The sequence below is a fragment of the Chelonoidis abingdonii genome, chromosome 7 (assembly GCF_003597395.2).
Source record: "Chelonoidis abingdonii isolate Lonesome George chromosome 7, CheloAbing_2.0, whole genome shotgun sequence".
NCBI lineage: Eukaryota > Metazoa > Chordata > Testudines > Testudinidae > Chelonoidis > Chelonoidis abingdonii.
In genome coordinates, this window is record NC_133775.1 from 102,230,523 (window position 1) to 102,258,201 (window position 27,679).

At 43.8% G+C, this 27,679-nt stretch overlaps 1 protein-coding gene and 1 long non-coding RNA gene across 4 annotated transcripts in view; one reads left to right on the forward strand and one right to left on the reverse strand.

Annotated features, from left to right (window-relative positions):
- Positions 1 to 3,940: 3,940 nt before the first annotated feature.
- The window catches only part of LOC116823423 (uncharacterized), a 33,474-nt gene continuing 9,735 nt past the window's right edge, over positions 3,941 to 27,679 (reverse strand). For all 3 annotated transcript variants that reach the window (XR_012656344.1, XR_004373413.2, XR_012656343.1), the window contains one exon: positions 3,941 to 4,780. This is a non-coding gene — a long non-coding RNA (uncharacterized LOC116823423). The remainder of the gene's footprint in view (positions 4,781 to 27,679) is intronic.
- On the forward strand, positions 16,718 to 21,197 carry WNT8A (Wnt family member 8A). The gene is made up of 5 exons (XM_032777934.2): positions 16,718 to 16,783; positions 16,999 to 17,137; positions 18,040 to 18,165; positions 18,529 to 18,671; positions 19,816 to 21,197. The coding sequence occupies exons 1-5, from the start codon at positions 16,769 to 16,771 to the stop codon at positions 20,374 to 20,376; spliced, it is 984 nt and encodes a 327-aa protein (XP_032633825.2). The 5' UTR covers positions 16,718 to 16,768; the 3' UTR covers positions 20,377 to 21,197.

A 27,679-nucleotide genomic window follows, 5' to 3' on the forward strand; every position in this document is an offset into this window, starting at 1 on the left:
GATGGAGGTTGGTGGGGTAATAGGCACCTATATAAACAAAGCCCTGAATATCAGACTAGCCCTATCAGATTGGGACATCTGGTCACCCTATGAGGCATGCACTTAAGAAAAATAGCAAGAGTTGACAACACTGTATTCACTATGCAGTTCACACTGCTCCCAGGACATGGGAGATCTTTCCCCCCTAAAAAGGAAAGGAAGGCATGGGAGGGAGAGCTGGGCAGAGCTGAGGCATGGCCTAAGGAGCAAGCAGGGCCTGAGGGAAAGAGACATCTAATGGAGAAGGTTAGTGGGATCAAGGATCTAAGCTGCAGTTCAGCAGCTGCATGGGAACATCAAAGGCATCAGAGGAGTTCAGACAGAAGAGCTAGGTGGGAGCTGGGGGTAGGACTCAGAAGGAAATGCACAAGGCAGCAAACACTCTAAAGAAAAGCAAGTGTGGAGCTGATGGCTCTGGCCAGCGCTCGGTTTGTTTGGGGATAAAATTGGAGTAAACAATGCTCCTTCAAAAAGCACTGACTCCTGCCGAGCCAGAGGGAACCTCCTACACAGCACACACCACTGCTTAGAAAAAATAAACCATGTTCTTGAGGGACGCTGTGGTATACAAAGCAGACAGGACTCTGGCAACTCCACTTGCTCGCAGCCAGCTAGACGGCAAGCCTCTGCGACTCACGCCACTGACCCAGCTTCCCTATTTAGCACTCAGATGTGTCCCAGCAGTGAAACCACCTCTAGATGTAATGTGAAGTAGAACCACAGCAGTAAAGGCCTGATTCAAAGCACATTGAAGTCAGTGATGTGTGTAGGGAGGAGACTGTCTCAATGAGCTTTGGCTCAGGCTGTAAGTGTAGTGCAAAGAGTGACCTGTTTTTTTATTTATTCAACATATATCTGCACTGCAAAACACTGTTCCCTTGTTCCCTTTTACCTGCGTGTATCAGGGCGCTTTGAAATAAAATTAGAGCTGAGCCGCTCATGTTCACAGGATTCCAGGAGCTGGGGCTTTAAGAAAGCCATAAAATATCATGAGATTTGTGAGACGTGGCAACACTGTGCTGTGCGTGGATATTCTGGCCCGTGGATGGCAGTGAAATCCTTCAGGCAAACCCCTACCCTGCCTTGCATGGCTGCAATAGTGCAGAGTAGGCCTTGGGGACACATTTCCTTACCGGACTCAACTCATCCAGCGCAGCTTCTGAAGGCTTATGGTGGTGGTGTGGCAAATGGAGTCCTGGGCACAGCCCTACCCCACTCAAAGGGGCTTGTTCTGCTGGTGTGGTCGGGCCCCTGGCTGCACCCACCCTTGACAGTAAGCTCTAAAGGGAGCACACAGGAATAATGGGAGCAAGAGAGCACATTGGCTCAGTGCCGGCTGGATGGCTCAAGGCCATGTTGCGTGCCAGGTCCAGCACCTCCCCATCCCACAGCTCAAGAAGATAAGGCCTGGGCTTTGCCCTTCAGCTGAACTAGTCACATCTGCCCTTTGCATGCATTTTGTTTTTGTTTAGGTCATAAGAATGTACTGATCTAATCAGGCAAGACAACTATGTATCTATAAAGCCTATTTGTGCACCTGCAGCACCAGTACAGAGTCCCACTCAGACATGAAAACAGTGTGCAGCACATCTGTAGGCATTCCCAGCTGAGGCAGGAGGGATGGAGGAAGCCCAACTGCCCCTTGGAAACTCTGGCTCTTCTCTCCAGGGGGAGGAATTAGCAGGGGGCTTCCCCTTCCATTCTCCCCTCTCCTCCTTCCTTCTCTTCCAGCCCAGAGAGAAACCTTTGCCATGGTCCTTCAGCAAAGAGAGCACTCAGCATTTCCAGTGTCTGAAGCTGGGAAAACAGTTATTTTACTCTGTTGAGAGACTCTGCATATGTGAGACAGAGGCAACAAATGACAAGAGCATATTGTTCTCTCCATTCAGGAGGTCTCTATGGCAGGTTCAGGGCATCACTCTGCCAAGGCCAGGGACTCCTCCATAGCTAGGTTACTGCTTCATTTTGGCTCCAGCCCCTGGCCAGATTTTGCAAGGGACAGGACTCTTCAGAGGGCCGTCCCCTTTTAGAACTAAGGGTGCAGGTAACCCTTACCACCTGGTACCTTCCTTTCCTCTCCTCAACCGCTGACCATGCTACCTGTCTGCACTCACGTTCCCAGACTAGTGCTCAGGTTGTCCTGGACAAGGGCGGTGAGGAATGGAAAATGCTGAAGAGGAAGCCAGATCTCATTCTCTCACGCTGGTACAAATCTGGTGTCATTGCACTGACTTCCACAGTTACTCCAGATTTACACCAGGGTAACTGATGTTCGATTTTCACCCAATGCCTGGCCTTGGTGATTTTCTCCAGCCTCGTGCCTGGTGATGTAGCGAAAGGATGGACTCATTCTACAACTGGCTTTAAATGGGAAAGCAGAGCATTTCCCTGGAGGAAAGTGTACACAGGCTGCAGGTGAGCAGGGCATTGTGAGCGTACTGAGAGCTGCCTTGTAAACATATGCATGCCCAAACCTCACTCCCATGGTGTGAGCCTCCAAGATATTCATCAGACATTTTTGCAGAAGGGTGTGGACCACATATGTCTTGGCTTTAAACAAAGCCTCAGAAGGGAGCTTTTTTTGGCCTGCATATGGCTCTTTATTTTAAGGCACCGAACTGAAAATCACTATTGCTTTGTTCCAAAGCGCATTCCACACCAGTTTATTGTTCCAAGGGCTCTTTTTTAACAGCATGCCCTGTGCTTGGATCACAATCTGACTTTTACAGCTTTTTTTTTTTTTGGTAGCATGCTTTAAAAATATCTAACTACTTTGAACTGTCAGAACACCAGACTCAGCTTTATTTGCCAGCATGTGGTTGCTCTAACGTTCACAATGGGTAACTGGAGACTGAATTGGCTCCAATTTGAAATACAGTGTGATTATTAGCTCCACACTGTGCTGACTGAGCTTTAGTCATGTTATTTTACACCTGTATGGAAGTGGGAATACAGCTGCAACTTCCTCCAGTGCCTGGTTTGGTAAACTTCATGTTTTAAAGCACTCAGCAAAGCAAGGCACTGGAGGAAAGACATGTGTTTAACCTCTAATATCAGTGCATTGTATAATGTGCTATCTATGAGATGGATCCTACATCCATATTAAAATACTAGGCCAGATTCTGATCTCCATAACATGAATGTAAATCCGGTGACTGATTACGGCATGCAAGTGAGCTCAAATTGACCTTGATGTGCATTGACGAGACAAGCTTTTACAAAAGAGAGCTCTATACTAAATCCAAAGAAATGATTTCTTGCTCAGTACAATAGGGACAATATTAAAATAGCTACTACAGGACTGCAAATCCAGTGATACTCACAGCAACATACAGCAGGTAAAACCCTGCCTCCACTGACATCAATGGGAATTTTGCCATTGGTTTCCATGGAGCCAGGATGTCCCCCACTATCTTTGCTGTGCACCTGGAATTCCCACTGCCAACCATGCTCTTTCCATGGCCTCTGTATAGCTTTTACCTTAAAGACACTGACCTCGTATGTGGTAAATCGGTAGTGTCTACAGAAGACTGAAATCTCACTAACACAGTTATATGGCCCCTACCATCATAATGCCTGGGCATCTTATTAGCTTCTTGTGTAGTTCGCCCCACCACAGGGCAGTGCTATTATCCTCATGGAGCGGATGAAGTACTGAGCTACAGAAAGGCTAAGGGACTAACCCAAGGTCATACCGGAAGCACATGGCAGAGCAGGAAATTGAACTGGGCACGCAAAGGTCCTAGACTACTAGCCCAGTCTTCCTCTCTAAAGATCCATCTGCTGATTGAAGGGGAAATGGGGTCTAGTATTTGTAACGCTAAACAGAGAGCAAGTACTCCTGGTTCTCCCAGTGACCCACTGTGTGACATTGGACAAATCACTTGGGGCCTGATTATCAAAGGTGCTAACCACCTAGAGCACCCATTGACTTCAGCTGGAATTGTGGGTGTTCAGTGCCTCTGAAAATCAGGCCCTTATTCTTTGTGCCTCAGTTTACCCATCTGTCAGATACATATAATAGCACCAACCTCAAGGGGATGAGAGGTTTAGGGCCTGAACCTCCTTCCACTGAAGTCAATGGCAAAACTTCCATTGGCTTTAGTGGTCCTGAGTCTTGCTTTAATAAATGGACAAAGCACTTTAGGACCCTTGAAATGTTTTATGCTATGGAACAGCCATGCATTGTCATGGCAGATATACCTGGGCCATTATTACTGTTTGTTAAGGCCCTTTAAAAAGAAAAGACAGAAATGTAAGCAATTTCTGAGTAGTTTGTATTCACTTATCTGCGAGAGGCGGTGTGGCCTAGTAGCTAGCATACTGGCTTAGGAGTCCTGGCTTCTGCCCCCAACTTGGCCTGTTGAGTGACCTTAGGCAAGTCATTTTCCCCATATATGAAATTAGCATAATACTACTTCTTTTGTAAAGGACTTTGAGATCTCCTGATGGAGAGTGCTACATAAGAGCAAGGTATTATCATCACTGAATCCTGCTCTCAATGAAGTTAATGTCCAAACTCTTCTTAACTCCAGTGTGAACAAGCTCTGGTCCTTACTGATTACAATTCATATTAAACAAGCACATGAATCTGTCATCTGCTGACCTCACAGAGTTTATATGCAGACAAGCACAATTTATCTTTAAAAGAAATACTTCTAAAATGCAGGTGCTTCTCCCTTTGAAGTATGCAGCCATGTCAACCATACAGCAACTGCATGTGCTTCTCTATCTAGATAGCCTGAAAACATAGAGAGAGGAAAGTCAGAGAAACCAACAAGATAGCACACTTCAGAAAAGACTATGCAATCAGAGCAGAAGGCTATTTTGGCAGATTAGACCATAAAACAGCTTGTTTTATTTCTCCCTCTCTTTTCAACTGCTGTAAAGTAACTCTGTACTTGGAATATTGTATTCTTCCACTAGATGGTGCTTTGCTACTAAAAAAATATTACCAAGACAGCACATTTTCAAGTTCTTTCCTGGAACAGAGTAGGCAAATATATGAAGTCAATACAATTCATCTTTGGGAGCAAAATGTTGCCTTTTGCTCTGATCAACAACCAGTCTTATAATTAAAAAACAAAACAATCTAACTGGAAAGGCTTTCCTTTCATAAAATCTCTGGGGATTCACAACATTTCTATCCTTTCTGAAATTAATGCTCTCATCAAAAGTTGCATGCAGTGTTGGTGTAGTCATGTTGGTCCCAGGATATTAGAGAGACATATTAGATACAGACATATAGAGATATTAGAGAGACTCACCCACCATATAAAAAGTTGTGATTTCACAGAACTATCAAGGGGAACAAGCAGCTGTTGTAACCTCACACAAAAGACCCCCCTCCAAAACTGTTGCATTTTGGTCTCTAGAAGCTAAGGTTAACACTTGTGATCTCAGGGTCGGGAGTTGTTAATGGAGGAAATTTACTTTCGAAGTCCCCCCTTGGAAGAAATCCAGCATGCAGGAAGCCCCAGGAATTTCCCGTTCAAAGAGGATGCTAACATGCATCGTCTAACCACAGTTTTCTTACCATTTTTAAAGCTAAAATATCAAATACAGAGAATTGGTCAACACTAGCCATATCAACTGATTGCGAAGAGCTACAAAAGGATGTCACAAAACTAGGTGCCTAGGCAACAAAATGGCAGATGAAATTCAGTGTTGATGAATGCAAAGTAATGCTCGCTGGAAAACAATGCCAACTATACAAAAAAAAAATGTTGGGGTCTAAACTAATTGTTACCACTGAAGAAAGATCTTGGAGTCATTGTGGATAGTTCTCTGAAAACATCCACTCACTGTGCAGCGGCAGTCAAAAAAGTGAATAGAATGTTGGGAATCATCAAGAAAAGGATAGATAATAAGACAAAAAATATCATATTGCCTCTCTATAAATCCATGGTATGTCAACATTTTGAATACTGCATGCAGATATGGTCACCTCATCTCAAAAAAGATATATTGGAATTGGAAAAGGTTCAGAAAAGGGCAACAAAAATGATTTAGGGGTATGGAACAGCTTCTGTCTGAGGAAAGATTAGTAAGACTGGGACTTTTCATCTTGGAAAAGAGACAACTAAGGGGGGATATGATAGAGGTCTATAAAATCATGACGGGGGTGCAGAAAGTAAATAAGGAAGTGTTATTTACTCCTTCGCATAACACAAGACCTAGGGGTGACCAAATGAAATTAATAGGCAGCAGGTTTAAAACAAACAAAAGGAAGTATTTCTTCACACAACACAGTTAATGTGTGGAACTTCTTGCCAGAGGATGTTGTGAAGGCCAGGACTATCACAGCGTTCAAAAAAGAACTAGAAAAATTAATGGAGGATAGGTCCATCAATGGCTATTAGCCAGGGTATCCGGAAATGGTGTCCCTAGCCTGTTTGGCAGAAGCTGAGAATGGGTGACTGGGGATGGATCACTATTCTGTTTATTCCCTCTGGGGCACCTGGCATTGGCTACTGTCGGAAGGCAGGATACTGGGCTAGATGGACCTTTGGTCTGACCCAGGATAGCTGGTCTTATGTTCTCTCACAGATATCACAGTCCTCAGTTTATTAGAGATACTGCACAGGGTTGATCCACAAACTGCTTAAATATATATTAAAGCAATCACATTTCATTGTTCCAGTTAGGAATGGAAACAGCATCAAACATTTGTAACTGAACAAAGGGCATGGGGAGGCAAGGAGGATGAAGCTTTGTGATTATTGTTAGGGCAGATGTCACCAGGTGCCATTGTTACACAAGTTCTTTTTCTTAGTGTGTGTGCAATGCCCAGTCCTTGGAGAATTGTGGTATTGTGGTTAGTTTTGTGATGCACATTCTTTTAGGGGAAGCTGTTGCCAACAGCAGGAGAGTTTGCTCTCGGCCTCAGTCTAACTAAATGCAATTCTTAGTGCAGAGTTGCTTTCTGGGAACCTGGCACTGGTTTTTGGGCAGAGAATTCTGATAGAAGGGATTAGCTATATGTCATCTGTGACCACCTCTGTTCAAAGACTAGAGTTTTTTAACACTAGATACAAGTGGCACTACGAAGATAATTATACTCCATGTCACTGATTTCTCCTCCATCAGAAAGCTGACTTGCAAGGCCACAAAATTTCCTGCTGCTTAGCAGTGGGATGACATCATAAATAATAAGCTTTTATATAGCAGTTTTCACTTGCAGCTCTCAAAGTGCCTTATAAAATATCACGACCCCCATTTTTCAAATGGGGAATCTGAGGCACAGAGGCAAGTGATTTTCCCAACACCACACAACAGGTTTGTGGTAGAGTTGGGACTAGACCCAACGTCTGTGGGAGGTAGAGAAAAGAAAGAGTCAGAGCATGAAAAGATGGGGGCAGGCCACAAAAGGGAAATGATTAAGGACTAATCAAAATAGAGCTTGGAAGGAAATAATTAAGTGGGATGAGACATTTAATAAGTTATACATTTTTAAATATTCTTGTTCTGTATCCAGTCCCCTATCCCTTCTTGTACAGATTCCTGTCTGTTAGATTAGAAAGGCTCACCAACAGGGACCCATCCCCTTCCTATACAGATGTTTGTAAAGTTGCATTCATGGCAATTTTTGCATTTCATTTTCCTTTAAAAAAATGGGGGACAGGGAGGGAGGCAGGAAAAAAAGGACTTGCTCTTACTTCAAAATGTGACTATGTAACGAGCTCTGTAGGCTTTGAAGGGACCCTCACACACACACACACACACCCATGCAAGCAAATAAAGTGGGGGCTGGATTTGGTCATTTTCTTGTGATTGCTATTGTTTGGCTCGCTGGACTGCTTGGTTACCAGGGTAGATGCCTATTGGTTAACTCTCGGATGGCTGTATCTTTGCAGGGGGAAAAGATAAAGGGTAAAACTTTCCATGGCTCCAAAGTGACTGAGGTGTTTAAGTTCCATTCAAAGTCCTTGGGATTGAGGTGCCTAAGTCATTTGGGCAATGTTGAAAATTTTATCCCAAAACCTTTTTTATTTCTTTAAAGCTCTGAATGCAGCAAAAACCTTGCAGAAAGCCCCAGGTTTGCCCAAAGGTAGATCTGTATTCAGTCCCCATTTCAGCGATGAGGAAAGTGAAGCACAGAAAGCCCAAGGCTACGTCCAGACTACCTGCTGGATTGGCAGGTAGCAATCGATTTATCGGGGATCGATATATCGCTTCTCATCTCGATGCAATTTATTGATCCCTGAACGTGGTCTCATCGACTCCGGAACCCCACCAGAGTGAGCGGCGGTAGCAGCGTCGACAGGGGGAACTGTGGCCGTCGATCCCGTGCTGTGAGGATGGGAGGTAAATCGAAATAAGATACGTCAACTTCAGCTACGCTATTCCCGTAGCTGAAGTTGCATATCTTACATTGACACTCCCCCCTAGTGTAGACCAGGCCTAAAGCTGGGGTTTTCAAAGAGGCCTAAGGGAGTTAAGCACTCAGGTCTTACTGAATTTCGCCCCTTGTGCCTTTAAATCTCTCCCCATAAATCACTTGCTTAAGGTCTCACCCAGTGAGTCAGCAGTAGAGCTGGGAATGAAACCTACCAGGGACTAGATGTTTCTTTCAAAGGCACAAAGAGCAGGTAGATGCCCCACTCTCATTGACTTTCACTGGGAGTTGAGTCCCTAACTGTCCTCTGTGCCTTTGAAAACCTCCCCCTCTGTCTCCTGACCCATCTCTGCTTCTCTCTCCACTGGCCATTTTGCCTCCAGGCTACCATGAACTCTGCAATACAGTCACTAAAACCCAACCACCTCTGGGGTGGGGAGCAAGACATCTTTAAACACCGAGCAGCTACAACTTCACAAGCATTTTAGCTGGGGAGTGAGGAATTGCTCATTCCATTGACACTACCAGGGGAATTTTGGGAGGGAAAGTATAATCACCCCCTTCCAGCTCAGACAGGATGCTGGTGCCTTTGTGCTGCAGAACGACAGACTAGAACTTTATCAAGGCATTTGAGTCTGCAAGCTAATCTGCTTATTGCTCCCTGGCTGAGGAGAACATGGTCTGTTCCTTTGGGGAAGGGGCAAGGGACAAGAAGGGAGAGAGGGAAGCAGAAGCGTGGAAGAGGGGGTGGGGTAGGAACATTACGAGAGGAGAACACAACTTCAGTTTTAAGACATGTCATTTACGGGGGTGGGGGGAGAGATGTCCTTTGTCTGGTCCCACGTTCACATAGCCTTGGTTCTGCCATTAACAGGTACTGGCTAGGCTCCTGTGTGGCTGCCTCTCTGTCGATAATGCCCATTAGAGGGTCTGGTATGATCAATGTTTAACGTAACTGAATTCTCACACTAGCTATATCTTATCACAGGCTGCAAATTCCTCCAGCTAGCATTTCCATAGAATGAGTTTTAGAAACATATACCAGCCTGGGAGATAGCCAGAGCAAACAGGGCCCGGCCCATGGCATGGCAGGGCTAATCTCAGCATTTAACTGTACTGGAGGGCTAAAGAGGTGGCACTTTAAAAAAAATCTTTGAGAAAAAACACACAGTTCATTGTGAACTGTTTCCCTGACCTTTGACTCTGACAGTGGTCCAGCAGCCAGAGAATGGGACTGGAAGTCTGGGAAACCGGGCTTTACTCCTGGCTCTGCCGATGAGTTGCCGTAAGTCTTGGGTAGTTGTAGACAGTCCATTACCTCAGCATCTAGGCTGTGTGACCTTGGACCAGTCATTCAAGCTCAGCAAAGTGCTTGGTGATCTCTGGATTAAAAGCTCTACCTGCCACAGGGCAGAGACGTGTGTTTGTACAAGACTCAGAGCAATGGAAGTTGATCCTGATTGCAGCACTTGGATGTAATACAAGGAGTAGCAATTATGGCGGGGTTGCCATGGGGGCTGGGAACCTCTGTGCCTACTGGGGACCTGCAGATGGCCTGCAAAAGCAATGAAGTATTACTCCTGATTAACACCTAAGAATAGGGTTGCCAATCCTCGAGGATTGGCTTGGAATCTCCCCGAATCGGCATTGATCTCCTGGTGACCATTGAAAGCAATCCAGGCGATTTTAATAGGATATTTTAAGAAAATGACATTACATCACGTTGGGGAAAATAATCTCCTGGAATAGCTTCAGTCAGAGTTGGCAGCCCTACATAAAAAGCACCATAAGAACAGATCCTCAAAGGTATCTGGGTGCCTAGCTCCCTGCTTAAATACCTGAGGAGCTGGGCCATTGGGCCAAAGTATATTGTCCTGCCATGAGTGCGGCGACTGGACTGGATGACATCTCAAGGTCCCTGCCAGTCCTAGAATCTATGAATCTATGAAAGGCTGGTTTCCACTGCGTGGTACCAAAGGATTCAAATGCATTCTAATCACAATGTCAGTGAGGAGGGGCCAGCTGCAGAAGGAGTGGAGCCAGCGAGCAGCATACTCCCCTAGGATAATCATAGATATTCACATGGTTTTGCCTTGGAAATTAACACTGTTCCCTGCAGCATTAACTTCCAGTCACAGCTTCTGCTCTCCCAGCTATGCTGCCATGGAGCAGAAGGAGCCTTAGGGCCTCATGAGAAGGGACTAACACTCTAAGGGCCATGGTGTTGGGGCTGGGATTCCTCAGGCTCACAGCTTCCTAACTCTCTTCCCACTCAGAAGACAATGCCTCCAGCTGTCAGCATCGTGAACTGCGTGGACATTTGGAAGGATCCCCCATGCCTCCAATGGGTTTGTGGTTCTGAAAGGGAATCATCTGGCTCACTAATTGGAACCAAAAGAATTCATGCCAAATAGTGAAATCCAGCTGCCTATTGTGGCCTGATTTTCAGGGGTGCTGAGCAGCTGTAGCTCCCACTGACCTCAGAACCTCTGAAATTCAGGCCATTTCCAGGTAGGTGCCTAAATATGGAGTTAGGAGCCTCGGTCTGGGTAGGTTTCAACATTGCAGCCTAAACTTGCACATTTCAGTTCTGATGTGAACATCGCAGTTCACCTTTAGTTAATTTGCCCAAATTCCTTATCCAGGCAAAATTCCCACTGACGTGAAGCACCGTAAGCTACTCACCTGCCCGAGGAACGTGGCCACCTATGGGGAGCCAAGGCAAATATTACACCATATTTCCCCCAACGGGAGATTTGGGACCTTTAGTTGGGAAGAGTAGAAAAATGCTCCTGTGTGGACCTGCATGTGCAGAAGGATTTCACCCGGGCCAGGGCTCTCAGCAAGGGACTATTTTAAAACAACACAAAATGTGGCAAGGAAAGAGCCATCGAGACACCCTGCTTGGGAGGGTTTCTGTATACAAACAAGTATATGGCATTACACGTGGGGACTCATGTTGGCTTCCCATGGAGAACAAAGCAGGTGAAAACAATAAAATGAAGTCTTTCAGGAAGGGGGGGAATCTTTCTAATTACCCAGGTGGATTTTTATTGTAACGGAGCCAGCAATGCAGGATTTGACGCTGGGGGTCTGAATGTATCACTTACTAAGAACAATATAACCAATGTTGTTTTTATCCAGCTTTCCACCACCCAGGTGCATGGGTTGGTTTGGTTTTTTGGATACATCGCTGGAAATGCTAGAGCCCTGACCACACTAGTGCTTGTTGGCTGCACCAGTGCTGAAGCAAAGATACTGGATTTTCTAGTGGGCCTGGAGAGACAGCCAGATTGCACTGAGGCCATGGTGGTGGTTGCGGGACTGGTATTGCTTCTGCCACATGTTTCAGAGATGCTCCTCAGAATCTAATGGCTACAATGATCTGAGACTAGAGACTTGGGTTCTACTCCCAGCTGTGCAACTTTCTCCCTGCCTGTAGTTTGTTTTGTCTATTCAGTTTGTAAGCTCTTCAGGGCAGGGACTGTGCGTAGTTAAGCAATTATCACAAAGAGACTCTTGTCTTGGTTGGGACCTCTAAGTGGTACTGCAATATAAATATAAATAAAAAGTCTTTAGCGCTGGGTGAATTTTCCACACAGTCCACTATCTGACTAAAACACCTCCAGTTCACCTGTCCCACCAGAAACTACTGTGCCATCAGCCTCCAGCTAAAACTACATGGTCAGCTTAATTCAGGATCAACAATTAGGCTTTTGGAAACATGAGTTAAAAATCCTAATATGAACAGAAACATCTTCATTAATATTTCAGCGAAAAACACTATTGTTCCAGTCAATACAGCCCTTTCAGCTGAGCCTGAAGTTATGGACATCTCCCTGATAAGAATTATCCTCATTTAGAGATGGGTTCAAGTCATAGCATATGTAGATGGATCCAGATTTCATACACACTAGAATCCAGAACACAGGCTGTTTTCTACAGCCCATTATAAAGAGAGGAGCTATTTGCAAACTCCATATGGGGATTCAGATTTTGAATACCTCTGATTGCAGGAGTGTTTAGGTCTTGATTTTGGTTCAGGCCCATCTCTTCAAGACCTCTGAAACCTTCTCCTCCTCTCCCCCATCCTGCTGCACCCCACATCCACTCCCTCCAGGCACTTTTCCACACTTAATATACAGTTTGTAAAATTATTGTTCAAAGAGGAAACAAAATTGGGTTAACCTGATAGTTACACCATGCCGGATAGTGGCTCCAATTCTCCTTTTTCTTTATTTAACCGTAGGGCCCAAAGTTCTGCTATCACACATGTGAAAGCCCAAATGCTCAAAATGCTGATCCATTACAAGATGCAGAGTTTACTTTCCAGTCCAGCTGGACCAACTGTGACCCAGATCTGAACCCAGATCCCAACCCAAACACCAGTGCCTCCTCAATAGGAGCGTGTCTATCTCAACAAAAACGACAACCCTTTCATGGTTGCACAGGATCCCACCTATCGGATTTCTGAAACGTGGCCTTTAGTTTCCTGGTGAAAGACAAAAAAATTGCAACGAAATGCAATCTCACAAAATACACCCATGAAGGAAGGCAGATCTGGGTGACAAAGCACACACTAAAGTCAATAGGGTACACAGGCGTAAGTACAGGCTGCATGTTTAATGAATGTCACACCTGGTAGGGAACGTGTCCATATACTTCATTACACTGATTATCTCCTGTGCCAAGGGCTGTGAGAAGCCCAGACCATGAGTGGATTAACAAACCAAAACAGTAAAAAAAAAAAACCAGAAACACCATATTAACATTTTATCAGTAAAGTCAACAGAATTCAGCTGAAACTCAACAATATCTACCAAACCGCAGTGTTCTCTGGATCAATTGTTTCCAGTGATACCTGAAACCAATATGAACCTCACTTGGTTTCATTGCAAACTTGAAACTGAGACTCAAGACTGGTTCTCGGCATCCTGCTGCCCAACATAATGGACGGACGTTTGCCAGTTTATCAACCCACAATCACCCAGACCACACTAGACATTGAACATTTTGCTGCACCCAGTTGGTTGCTTGTTGCCTTAGGCTCTGTGCACACTGGGCATGTCAAAAGGTTCATCCAACCTCTTCAAGTGAAAATGAGTTTTAATATATAACAATGTGAAAATAACTGAGTTTTGCTTTGAGAGGCAAGGTGGGTGAAGTAATACCTTTTATTGGATCACCTTGTCTCTCTAATATCCTGGTACCGAGACAGCTACAACAATATTTTATATGACTTTTGCTTTGATATTTTAGATTCATCTGAAGCTAAAACTCAAAGCAGATTTCTGGATGATGCCAAAACCAGGCAGATTGAATAGTCAGTGTTCACACAGGTATTAGTGAACTTCACCCATGCATGAGACTTAGGGATGTAGTGATTAGAGCACTATGCTTAGTTTCAAAATACCTGTGTCCAGTGGAGCTTTGTTACATTCATTGTGTGACCTTCTGCAAGTCATTCCACCACTCTCTGCCTTGGAAATAATCCCAGTTACCCTCCTTTGCTTTGAGATCTACGGATGAAAAGCTTGAGAAGTGCAAAGTATTATTGTTACTATAAATATCTGGGGAAACCTCTCATGCCAGTCAAGTGACTCGAGCTCTGTTCACTTTTACAATGGAGGTGGGATGGGGAGAGAGAGGGAGAGTTCTACAAAAATGTGAATATTTCAGTTCTACCCATTTATGGCTTCATAGTCTTATTCTTGCCCTGGACGGCTTGTGATCACACACTGGTTCTGCTTTGAGCTATGCTGCTGTAAATGGAGAATAATTAATTGGAGCTGGCAGGCTTGTAAGAACATGTTCTCTTGTTTGTCAGCATTAGGGTAATCAGACAGCAAGTGTGAAAAATCAGGATGGGGTGGGGGTAATAGGAGCCCATATTAAAAAAAGCCCCAAATATCGGGACGGTCTCTATAAAATTGGGACATCTGGTCACCCTAGTCAACAACCAGAGTAGATGATAGAAGTTATAGGAGATTGAGATCCATGTGTTTTTAAGAGTAGACGGTGTTATTAATATCCCAGCCAGGCAAGGAAATGTGTGGTTTGAATGCAGGATTTTTAACCTGACAGAGACCCTTTCAAATAACACAGTCTTTCCCAGAAGAGTGCCACACCCCTAAAAGCTATTTTTCTATCACATGGTTAGGAGGATCAAGTATGAATTGAGGTAACTGATGCTCCAAAATCTTTTAGTTGCACAGTCTCTCTCAGACAATGAACACTAACATGCTTGCATAGATAGTGGCACTGAAAACAAGAAAAGGCAGCTGTATATAAAAATGCATCATATAATCCAAGCTATTATACCTGGGCTTAAACGACTGAGCTTCTCTAAATACACTGGCGACACTTTAGTCTTAATGCACTGCCCTTCTGCAGCTCTGTACAAGGAAGATGTCATTTCAGGATGTTAATAGTTAAGATGCTGACTCAGGCCCAGTTTTGTCATCCCCACAGGAGTACACTAGGGCTGTGAACGCTCTGTGCTCATGAAGAGATATTTTTATTTTGCATTCATTACATTCACACCAACCTACAGTTATAATCCTTAAATTGCAAAATTGTTGTTTGCAGCTTTGCTACACTGGCTCCAGCTCACCCTTATACGTGACCTAGGTGACAAATCTTCTGTTGCTTGCTAATAATCCTGGCACCGAGAGGTAGAAATGATCTTTTCCTTCTGCTTTCCAAAGGAGCAGGGAGCTGACCCATATGTGTATTTGTGGGTGTGTGACACTTACAGACACAGTGAGATGCAATTAGCAAAAATATACCTAAGTGTTTCATAGATATAAGGTAGCCTAACTAATCCATTGCAATTCTATGGTGCCTTTCATTTGAAGATCACCAAGTACTTGGCACACATTTAGTTATTAAACCAACAACATACCCTAGAGGTAGCTAATCATCATAATCTCCATTTTATACATGGGGAACACTAAAGAAGAGAGAGAGAGACTGAATGACTTGCCCATAGATACATAGTAAGTCAGTGGCAGACTCAGGAATAGAATCCCAGAGTACCTATTAAGAAAGGCCGGCTATCACCAATAGACATCACTCCAGCCTTGACACTATTGGTTTTTGATGCCCTTAACAATATTGCCCATACCTATATCCAGGATTGGATCCTTGGGACTGATTCTCCTCTCTCAAATATTGGCTGTATACTGGTGTAACTCTTCTAACGTCAGTGAATTACTCCCCCCTTACACCCACGTATGTGAGAAGACATTCTGGCTCCTCCAGTCCTGTGCTGAAGGATACCTGTGAGGCTCACATAGCTGAAGCCAGCACGTGATCATGCATTTGCTGTGGTGAACTTTACTGTGCAGAATTTGCTTCTTCCTGAAAGCTGTCCTCACTATTAAAAAAAAAAAAAGTGTGTCGCATATGGGGATATAGGCACAGAGCAAACTTCTCACCGACTCTTTGCACAAGGCTCTCAGGCCACAGCAATGTAAATTAGTGAGATTTCCAAACATCCTGGAGGGATGAAATGCCATTTTTGCAGCACTTGGTTGCCCTTATGGAACACAAATTCTTTAATCGATGAAGGGGGGGGGCGGGGGCAGGGTGTCTGTCTTTAAATAAATCCCTTCAAATCTGGGAGATCCAGCCCCAACAGAGCTTTAGAAAACTGGCACTGAATGCTTCAGGAAATTCTCATAGCAAGGAGCACTGAGCTAGTGGGGGAACTATAGAAATGTGGTTGTTATTTGAGAGGAGCCAGGGAAGTGAGCCTCTGTGCAGAGGCAAAGTATCATGAAGAAGGCAAGTGGACCTTAGCTAGAGAGAGAGACAGCGAGAGATGAATGCTGGTGTGTTTAATAGAATTAAAGGTTGCCCATTGTTAGGGAAGTTTACTCTCCTTGAGAATCATCACAGGCTCTGGGTGACAACTGCTCCTTGTCTTTTGAAGTGCAGCTTTAGGCGTTTCCTTTGCTATCTTGTCACCCATTGGATCAGAGGCTTCTTTACCACATAGGGTCATTGGGTAGCAAATGAATAGGGGGTATTGGTCATTCAGAACTTCACCTTATAAATATCCGAGATTTGGATTCTTTTAACTTTCCTTGTCCTGAGTATCCCCTCTTTGGGTGTGGAGAGAAGCAGAGCTGCCCTGCTCATTCAAACCTCTCTGGTGTGGAGAGCTTTAGATCAACTAGTGGAATAAAACTTCACCCTAACAGCCATGAAGAGCAACACCTTCATCATCTTCAACAGCATTGGGATCTATTGTGCCATTTTCCACACGTCAGCATGGTAGGGTCTCAGCCCAGCTGAACGAGGACGTTTTGGTGATGCGTCTGAGTCTGTGTTAAATTATCTCACTTATCCTGTTTTATTTGTTACAGGTCTGTGAACAACTTTCTGATGACGGGACCAAAGGTAATTTACACATGGATTTTGATGAATTTAATGATAGATTTTTCCTGTTAGCAAACCAAATGTTGCCTTTCTAAGGCACCACATTTACTGATGTGCATATGGGCACCAGCTCCCTCTGTGTAATGAGGGGAAACAGTTGAAACCCATTTGCATTTGCTTTCAAGTGGCCTTTTGAAAGGTTTGGGAGTTTAAGACCCATTCTGTTTCTGTGCAAGGCGTATCTGACCTATTCCACCAGTGTGGCTGTGGGGGCCCACAGCGGGATTGAAGAATGTAAACACCAGTTCACCTGGGAGCGCTGGAACTGCCCAGAAAGTGCCCTGCAGCTCTCGACTCATAACAGACTGCGGAGTGGTAAGTGTGTATTTAGAGGCTGAGCATGGATTTATCTAGCACTCCTTCCTTTCCCTCCTGCCATCTCTGTGTATGGGATACAGCCAGTTTATAGTTAGGCAGGATCTAGACTATACAGATACATATATTAGAATGGTAAATTTTGGAGCGGGGAGGGAGGGAGGGAGGTTCAAGAGACAGGCTGCAGATACAGCCTCACACTAAGAGCTTGCTTGTTTACATGACAAAGTTGCACCAGTTTAACCTCAGGTGTGACTTTAAATCCAAATTAGTTCAACCAATGAACACACACACACACACACACACACACACACACTCTCTCTCTTCAGCTTAAGAGTGGCTTCTTGCAGTTTAGCCTATATGATGGGAGCAGGTTTAAACTGAAAAGAAACTTCTTAAAGTGAAATTAAAAAGTGTGTCCAGAGAAGAGTTTGCATGAGTTTAAAAACTGATTTAAGTTAAACTGATGCAGCTTTACTGTGTAGAGAAGACCATGCAGGAGACTGCCACCAAATCAGAAAACAGACAGGGACAGAAAACTGCTACAGAGTAACTCTGACTGGGTATCAAAAGAAGTCAGCAATAGCGGATCTTGGTGTTAGGATCGAGCCTGTTATATAAAATCTCATTGTCACCATGAAACTCTTTTCCATATGTAAATACACACAAGGTGACACTTTGTCATGCCAGTAACAACAAAGCTGGCAGAAGACAGAATTCACAAGCACTTTGCCATGTTCTATGGAGGGTTTAATTCCCGCACCGCTATCTTTTGTCCTAATTGCCTTATGCAAAGACTTCAGCCCAGCAATTGCTCGGTTGGTTGGCAGCTCCACGAGAATTGAGACTGAGGGTGGTTTCTGTTCTTGAAGGTGACAGAGTCTCTTTTCATCTCTTTCCAGCTACCAGAGAAACCTCTTTTGTTCATGCCATCAGCTCTGCTGGAGTAATGTACACGCTCACCAGAAACTGCAGCATGGGAGACTTTGACAACTGTGGCTGTGATGATTCAAGGAATGGCCGTGTAGGTGAGCTGTGATTTTACTGGTCTAGTACACTGATCTGCTTTTGGGTTGATGGCATCACAATTTTCAGACTTGGAAAAAGTGTAGGGCTACATTTAACTGTGTTCCAACTGTGCAGCCCCATTGACTTCCTTGTAACAGAGTGAGAAATCGGCTCAAAGGACTGTTCCTGCTTTTTAACATTCGTAAGAATTACACATTGAAATGATTCTATGGTTCTTCTCATCTAGCTAACTCCCTGCCAATGCAGGAATGGCTCCTCCAACATATTTCCTAGAGCTCTGGGTTACATATTGTACTGAAATCCACCTACGCCCTGAGCTTCTGCACATAGTTATTATTTGTGAACGATGCGTCCTTTCCTAGGTGGCCGAGGATGGGTCTGGGGAGGCTGCAGTGATAATGTGGAATTTGGCGAGAGAATTTCCAAACTATTTGTGGATGCTTTGGAGACAGGACAAGATGCCAGAGCTTTAATGAATCTGCATAACAATGAAGCAGGGAGACTTGTAAGTAAAAAAAAAAAAAAAAAAGTTGTCTGTATCCAAAATATCTTCATAATCAGCTCATAATCTACAAAGCTTTAAGGCCCCATTATTCTGCAACCCTGAGTTGTCCCATTGACTTCAGCAAGACTGCTTGCATGAACAAGTACTACTGCATGTGCATAAGGAGCAAGGATTTTGGAATCAGGTCCTAAAATCTGAACATCAGAAAATTATTGCAATAGGCTTCACTTGCACTTCAGTTCGAAGCAAAGCAAACAGCAAATATAGTGACATGCACTGTTTCTCAAGAATTGCAAAACCTAGTCTTTGGAGTCCTGTAGCTAGTAAGCACTTGTTCAGACAGTAAAATAGAGCAAACCCTATTTTCATCTCTTGTCATGTGCAGCTCAAGGCCTTCATTAGGGAGGAAATGTTGTCTGTTGGTTAGAGCAGGGTAGCAGGAGCCAGGCAATTTAGATTCTAACCTTGGCTCTTGCAGGGGGTCCCTGGACAAGTCACTTAATCTTTCTGTGCCTCAGTTTCCCTAGCTTTAAAATGAGGATGGCAACATTCAGCATACCTATTTTGTAGGATATATCAAAGCCTAATAATCGGACATAGATACTACAGTGTTGGCACCCTATAATTATTGTAGAGAGGGACTGGTAGATGATATTGGTGAAGTGATTGGATTAAAGATGCTACATAGATTATTAGAATAAATACTTAGATTATCATTCTGTGTCTAAGATTATTTCATATCTTCACGTGTGGAGCTGTCAAACCCGCACCGTTCACGCAGAAGTTATTCAGAGACCTGGGACAGCCCAGGTAATAGCATTACCTTGCCAATGTGCTTCACAGGAGGCCTGGAGAGACTCCAGCTGTTGGGGTAAAGTAGCTCATGCCCATTGAATGTTTACATCTCTGCCAGCTCCCAGTTAGGGATGGAACATATGTCCATCAGGAACTGGACTGAGAGCACCAGTTCATTTCATATGGGCCACTACACAGTAATGACTTTCAGCCCCAACTAGCATGAGCTGGATTAGAACTGATGACTGAAAGATGAGCAACCCCTTATGCCACTGAAGTTTTATTGTAACAGACCATGATTGTGCTGCAGTTTTCTGCTGTCCCTAACTGCTCTGCCTTTTCATCCCAGGCTGTGAAAGCAACAATGAAAAGGACGTGTAAGTGCCACGGGGTATCGGGCAGCTGCAGCATCCAGACCTGCTGGCTCCAGCTTGCTGAGTTTCGAGAAATTGGGAATTATCTGAAGATCAAATATGACCAGGCCCAGAAGCTGGAGATGGACAAGAGAAGGATGAGAGCTGGGAATAGTGCCGACAGCCGTGGGGCCACAGCAGAGACTTTCAGCACCGTGCTAGCCACAGAACTTGTCTTCCTGGAAGACTCTCCTGATTACTGCGTCAGGAATGCCAGTCTGGGCCTCCATGGCACCGAGGGGCGGGAATGCCTGCAGAGTGGCAAGAACTTGTCTCAGTGGGAGAGGAGGAGCTGCAGGAGGCTCTGCACTGAGTGCGGCCTGAAAGTGGAGGAGAAGAGGACTGAGATTGTCACCAGCTGCAATTGCAAGTTCCACTGGTGCTGCATGGTGAAATGCCAGCAGTGCAAACAGGTGGTTACCAAGCATTACTGCTCCAGAAGAGATGGCTCGTCTCCCAATACCACCAGGCGGCGGAACAGGGGGCACAAGAGATAATTGGCAACTCACTGCTGTTAACAAGTGGATTCATGACAAAGATCTGCTTTTCCAATTACCCGCGGTTGCCAACTGATCACCAAATTTGAGGTTGGGAAGAAATTTCCCCAGGATCCTGAGGGACATGGTGGGGTGGGAGGCGCTAATCTTCCTCTTAAAGCGTTAAATGGGGATTGTCCAGGTAGGGTCAGGTGGGTGTATGCCACATGACCGATGTTGTGTGATTACACAGAGCAGGCCATGGGCCCTAGTGGACCTCGGGCCTTCCTGCCTACTTTCCTGGTTTTTATATTTCCTTGTAACACGCTTCTTCCTCGCAGTTACTGTATTTGTGTATCCGGGTAAAGAAGTAGTTTCATTTTTTGGTATATCAGATGACAGTCTGTGGGCCTGATTCAGTTGTCATTTACACCACTGTCAATCTGCAGTAAATCCACTGAGGCAGTGGAGTAACTCCAGGCATCAGTATAACAGAGATCCGATCTCGCTGTTCCAGGCTGAAATCTGGTCTCAGGTACCTATGCGCTTCCCTGTTGACTTCAATGATGCCGCACAAGCCTAAGAGCGGAATATGAACCTGTGTGGTTGATGCACGTCTTGCTTGTAGATATTTTTAATGTAATACTTACGCACTTTCTGATGTGAGAAGGGTCTTCACAACATCATGGTTTATATTGGGACAACTACAACTTTTTTCACCTTAAGTGCTTTCCTAGATTTACAGGCAGTATGTACAGATTTCATGCAATATATATTGTGTTATTTCATCCAATATAAATCAGATGGACTCTCTCTCTCTCCCTCTCTCTATATAAAACTGTCTGGGGTTTATATATATATATCTGTATCGGATGAAATAACACAATTTATAGTGCACCAACTGAACAAAAAAATCAGTAGAGAAGAATTTGGCATCCTCTCTGCATAATATTGATTATTAAGCAAGTTGTATTATTGATTCAACACTCAGTCTGCTGTATATATATTCTGATAGTATCCAAAAGGTTATGATTTTGGACTATATTTTGCAATAAACATTTGAATTAAATCAATGGTTTTTTCCTCCTGGACTCATAAAAGTACAGCATTAACATATTTGTAAAAGAGCCTGCCTCTTTTCCAACAAGTTTTAATTGCTAATCCAAAGCCCAGTGAAGTCAATGGGAGGCTTTTCCACTTACTTCAGTTTGCTTTAGCTTAGTCTCTAAATCTCTACAGAGGATTTTATAGTACCTATCACTGTAGTATCTAACTCTCCCTGAGTACTAAGCATGCAGGCACTGGCTTGCTAAAGTAAATTTTGAAACTCCACGTCTCTTTAATTTGTCTATGGCCTAACGTTCTACAAACAATGCAAACTCCCTTGAGCTTTGATGTGGTAAGTATCAGCACTTGTTGCAAAATTCTTTATTCTAAGGAACAAGATGAGCCCTTTGAACTAGAAGGCATGAGAGAAAACTTGGGGACTGTGGTGAATGTGTCTGCTAAGGTTCCCTGCTGATGCTTCTTATAAACAACCTGATGCCATGCATGCCTGGGAGAACAGGAGGAGACACTTGCTACTGCTGCTTATTTCTTAAGTGTGGATTCTGCGCTCCTCATTTGTGACATTGCAGTTATAATTTTGCCTTTGCTAAAGTTAATGGGCCAGATTCATCCTTCCACTGAGTCAACAGGTTTATGCTAGAGATGCCTCAGCCACTTTTTCTAGGGCTTAATTTGCTACTAGTTTTGCCCAAGTCTGAGGGTGACATATGAGGTTTAATCAGGAAGCAAAATATTTTAAAAGTATTTATTTGTCTGTTTTCAAATTGGCTGACTCCCTTGATATACAATGAAAATAGCTAAGTTAATAAATACATTAATCAAGTGATCAACCAGTCCCCAGCAATAACCCCTTGCTCCTGCAGGAGGGACATTAAAATACAGAGATATTGACCTTTAAAGATCAGGTCTGTTTTTTTTTAAATCATTGCACTGTGATAAGGTTTTTTAACAAATGGCCAGAGCTGTCTGATATGCCCTACACAAGGAGCTGGCCCTTCGAGTGCTTGTGTGGAAGCAGATTGACACAATAAACATTGGGGTCCCCAAAAAAAGAGATGACCCCAGGAAGAGCCGAGAGAAGGAAGTGTGCCATGTGCACCCAATTGTGAGACTGAAGGCTTGTCTACACTACTGCTTAAGTCAATGTACCGTATGTCGCTCAGGGGTGTGAAAAAAAGCCACACTCGAGCGACGCAAGTTACATCGACTTAAATGCTGTCCAGACTGCACTGTCGGTGGGAGAATCTCCAGCTGACATATAGCTTCTCCCTCTCGCTGAGGTGGTATACCAAAGGGAGAGCACTCTCCTGTAGACGTAGCGCGTCTTCACCAGACGCACTACAGCGGCACAGCTGCATCGGGGCAGGTGCACTGATGTATCGTGGTAGTGTAGACTTGCCCTAAGACCAAAAGTTTTAACAGCAGCTTGGGGAAGGTTTTCTACCAGAAATCACATAAAGGGGCTTTGTTTTTGCTAGGGGGAGTGGGGAGATTGAGGATGTGTATGTGAGAGCACTGTTTTATGCAGATCACAAGACAGCTATTCACTAGGCTAGGGTTTTCAAAAGCATCTAAGGGGGCTAGGCTCTTCTGGGGTTGTGAAATCCTATAGACTTTGGCAACTTGCTCCCTTAGGCACCTTGGAAACCCCAGTCTGTAAGATCTGAGCCCTTTTGTATTTTATTCTCCTTAGAGCAACTCTTCATTTAAATCCAAGTTTCTCACTCCTTGTTCCTCCAGAATTTATAATCATGTTATTGGTCTAATTTGGGCCCTGAGCCTGCAAACTGTTATGAAAGTGCTTACCTTCATACGTCTAAATAGTCCCATTGACTTCAACAGGGCTACTCACAGGTACAGTTTTTCCCCCAGTCCCTTATTACAAGGGACATCCCTTACTTCTTCATCTCAGTACAACAAGATTGGGAGTTGCTGAGTGCTGCAGAAAGCAACAAGAAATACCCCTGCGAATGTAGGTGAGTGCTATGTATAATTATTATTGGTGATTATGATAATATTGGGAGGATGGATGGGGCGGGGGTGATAAGATAAGTCCTTTCTTGTTGAAATACAATGTTGACAACCCTACTCACAGGCCAAAAGTAAAATTCATCTGTGTCTGCAGGATCAGGACTGTGGACTGTTAGCTGCTTGAGGCAGGGATCAATTGAAATTCCAGTAATTTGCACTGGCCCAGTTCCACTGATTTCAATGGGGTTGTACCTGAGAACATAATATGGCTCCATCATGTTTTCCCATTTATGTAGAACCATGCAAACCAATATTACTCTATAAAGAACAAATAATCAGGCACTGAATAATCCTGCACTTTCAAGATGTTCCAACCAAAGGCATAAAGATAATTAATTTCGCCAGAGTTAAAGTATTATTTGAAGAGGTAATATTGATGTCCGTTTCTTAGTCATTAGGAAAGACCTTAAGACACAAATGATAAACCCATTAAGTAAAGCTCATATTACTATCTTTCAGTATTCTGTCTCCGTCCATCTTGTTGCTTAGATACAATTCTCAATCAATCCCTGCCAGATTCAGTAAGAAACAATAGAAATTTAAGATCATCTCAATCCATCAGCACACTGACAGAGAGCCATTACACCCCAGGGCACTATTACTCACTTTCAACAATATTCACATTTGCAAATGTCATGTATACAAGTTGTCACATTCTAATAGTCCTTGAGGTTGCTCCCGAGACCCAGTCCTGCAGACCGATTTAATTCTTTGAAAGGCAATTGTACCTGAATTGCTGCCCAGTTTGCTACATTTTGTCAGGCAAAATTTCATATAAGATAGGATGTCCAAAATCTTTTTTTTTTTTTTTTTTTTAAAGATTACAATAAGGCCTGCAATTTTCTGTTCGCAAACCTTCCATCTCAAACTACATCGAGGGAGAAAACATTTGCTGAGACCAATGGTTACAGAGTCACCACATTTAAAGTCAGCTCAGACCTAGAGACCTGATTCTCAATGTCTCATAAGGTCATTTTATGTTACTAGAGCAAAGGTGACAAAGTGACTTCAAAGCTGCCCTAAAGAGGCAGCTGAGTATTGCCATGGTGTAAGGAGTCCTTATAGGCAGCTTTACACTGCCTGCTTCCACCACTCAGCACTGGGGAGCTTGTTGAGGCCATCTAGAAGACACAGGAAAAGGATGTTCTTCTGAGACGGAAAGGGGGGTGATAGGGACTTGAGGAGGCAGAATTGGAGCAGGACGTTTCACTGACCTTCACCCAGGGGATGAGTCTTACGGAGTTGTTCTAGCCAGAGTAACTAAGAGCAGCCCTGGACATGGAGCCTTCAGAATCTGACAGTTTTTACAAGGAATTTCATGTGGAATACATTTGATATGGGAAAAGTAATGTATTTTATAAGTGGTTTCATGACTAGACTTTTGAGTGGCCTAAAGCAGTGATTATATATCTTCAGCATGCACAGATACACGGTGTTGTGGGTTTATGCCCCTCTTCAGTGTGCTGTTAGTGGCTTTTATTGTACAAAATCAAAATTTTTTGTACTCCATATTTAGTGATTAAACAGAGTTTTAAAAATAAACTGAGTAAAATTCATCCCTGGTGCAACTTCACTGACTGGAATGGGGTTGCATCAGGGATATATTTGGCCCAGTATATTTAAGTCATACTGAGCTATAGAATAGTTTGAAAAATAGTTTTTTGTTTTGTGCTAGTCCCCCGTCAGGGCTGAAGGCCCCTTTGTGCTATGTGCTGTACACAGGTATAATGAACAAAAGATCTCTATCCCAGGAGTTGCAGTCTACATGGACAGACAACAGGTGAAGACAAAAGTAGGGTGGCATAAGCCATTGGCTGAAGGCAGAGAAGATAAAAGTCAGTTCATATGTTGGTTTGTTTTATACAGTGAACAGGCTGAATCAAGAAGTTTTCTGGGTCTCTGGTAACTGCTAGTTTAAGGTCAAAACTCTCCTCTCAGCTCTGTGCAGTGGTTCTTGAATCTCTTCTCCAAAGTTGTGCTCCCTGTCCACATACAGAACTCTCGTCAATGTCAATGAGGGTGGGTGGGTGTGAGGGTGTGTGTGTGTGAGAGAGAACACACACTTCCAGGGGGACTCGTGGCACCAGACTCCAACACCTTTGCTACTTCCCTACCAAACCATCTCCTCACAGGCTGGAATGAGTCACTATAAAGCCACTCTGCTTGGGAATTCCCACTGAACCCAATGGGACAGCTACCCAAGCCAGCTGCAGAATCACAACCTTCATGTTCATATTGGGGTCAGTTCTGTTTACACTGGTGTGTGATTAGAGTTGGGCCCACTGGGAATGAAAAATAAGTCCACTGAAACAAAGAGTCACATCTGCATAAAACCATTGTAAGTGAGATCAATATCAGGCAGGTGGAATTAAGAGGAGCTTTTGCTACTGACTGCAAAGAGAATGGGATTGGGCCTGTTGCATATAACAGGTGCATGAGGGGTGGGTCCTGAAATAGCTAGTGTGAAGTTATGATCTTTGCAAAGAAACTTGGAGGATGACTGCTTATTTGCACAGGAATAGCATTCGCTCTAAACACATATGAAGCCAGAAGCTAGGACTGGACAACAGAGGATGGATCACTTGATAATTGCCCCGTTCATTCCCTCTGAAGCATCTGGCATTGGCCACTGCTGGAACACAGGAAACTGGGCTGGATGAATCTTTGGTTTGACCCAGTATGGCCAGTCTTATGTTCAGTTTCTCTCCCAATACAGACAATCGCTGCCTTTATTAAGGCCAGCCTCACTTCAGTTGCTTGTGTCCTGCAGAGGACAGGCCTTGCTATGTGGGCACTGTGTTGGCCTTTTGTCTGCTCTGCCAAGGCCCCACTCTGGTTCTTTACTCTATATTGGATGATTGTGCTGTATCCTCCCCTCTCATCATATTAAAGTGTCAGGAAAATATATTCTTTGGCCATCCATCTCCAGTGCTTCTGGCAATTGTATGACATGAATATTATGGCTCTGAGAGTAGAGAATCTCCATCACTCAAGCTGACAAGTGTAAGAATCTCCTCTCTTGAACATGGGGAGTGACCTTTTCATATGCAGCGAGACTCGCTGGTCATGGAGCCTCTTGTTTAGTGAAACCAATGAGTCCCAGCAATTCCCTGAAGCCTTCAAACAAAAGTCACTGGCCCTTTTCGACTTGCAAAAACCTTCTTTAGCATGACAAAGTTAAATGGTCTTAATCAGCACTTGGATGGCCTCTGTCAGCTCCACATACATGAATGAGGTGGAGGACAATGATGGTGTCTGCAAGATACACTTTGCAGGATTTGTTGGCTGGGATTTTTAAAGGAGTTAGGTACCAAAATCCTGTTGACATTCAAGAGAGTTAGGTGCCCATCTCCTATTAGATGCCTTTGAAAATCCCACCTGTAATTTTTAGCTAACATTTTTACAAGTGTGTGCTTAAAAATTAGCCCTTAAATCAAAGCGGTCTGATTTTCAAAGCTGCCGAGCATCTGCACTTCCCAACAAATTTAACTCAGGGAAGTGCAGTGCACTTATTCCTGGGTTCTGGAGAGCAGGAGGTGCACGAGTAGCAATGATCCTTAACCCCCTCCACTCTCCTGGGTTTTTTTTCCTCTCTCTCTTCTCTCTTTTTTCCCCTACATACACAGCAGTGCTGTATTCAGGAACATTCTAGACTGAACTGCTCGAAGGAAGCCAAAATATATTGAAACTAGTCTATAAGACTATCAACGTTAAAAGACATCACTGAAAAAAACCCTCTTTTTTAGCAACAAAGATTTGCTCCGAAAATAAGATCTCATTAACACAGATCTTTGGTAAGCAAATGTCTAGATTAACTGTGGAACTACTTTTGTGTGAGTTTTGATATCCATTCACTATCAAGGCCTATCTAAATGTGTGATAGCCAGCACAATGCAGTGAAACCATATAAAGTTCTTTTCAATTCAGTCTCATTAGAGTCCAGATAATTAATGATTTCAGCATTTACAAAACTGCTTGCTTTTGCAAAACTCAAGATAGGCGTTACAGGTATTGCCCAGATATTTTTCAGAGAGGAGAGAATATCTGGCATTGAAGGTATCTAATTTGGGCTCTGAATGACTGGAGAGCACAACTTCATAATTATTAAATATTTAATATTCTAATAGCTTCCAGCTGTCCTGTTCAGGATTATACTAGAAGCTGTAACGAGAGGTAGGCACAGTCCCTGCCCTAAAGAGCACATGACCTAAGATGATGAGCAATA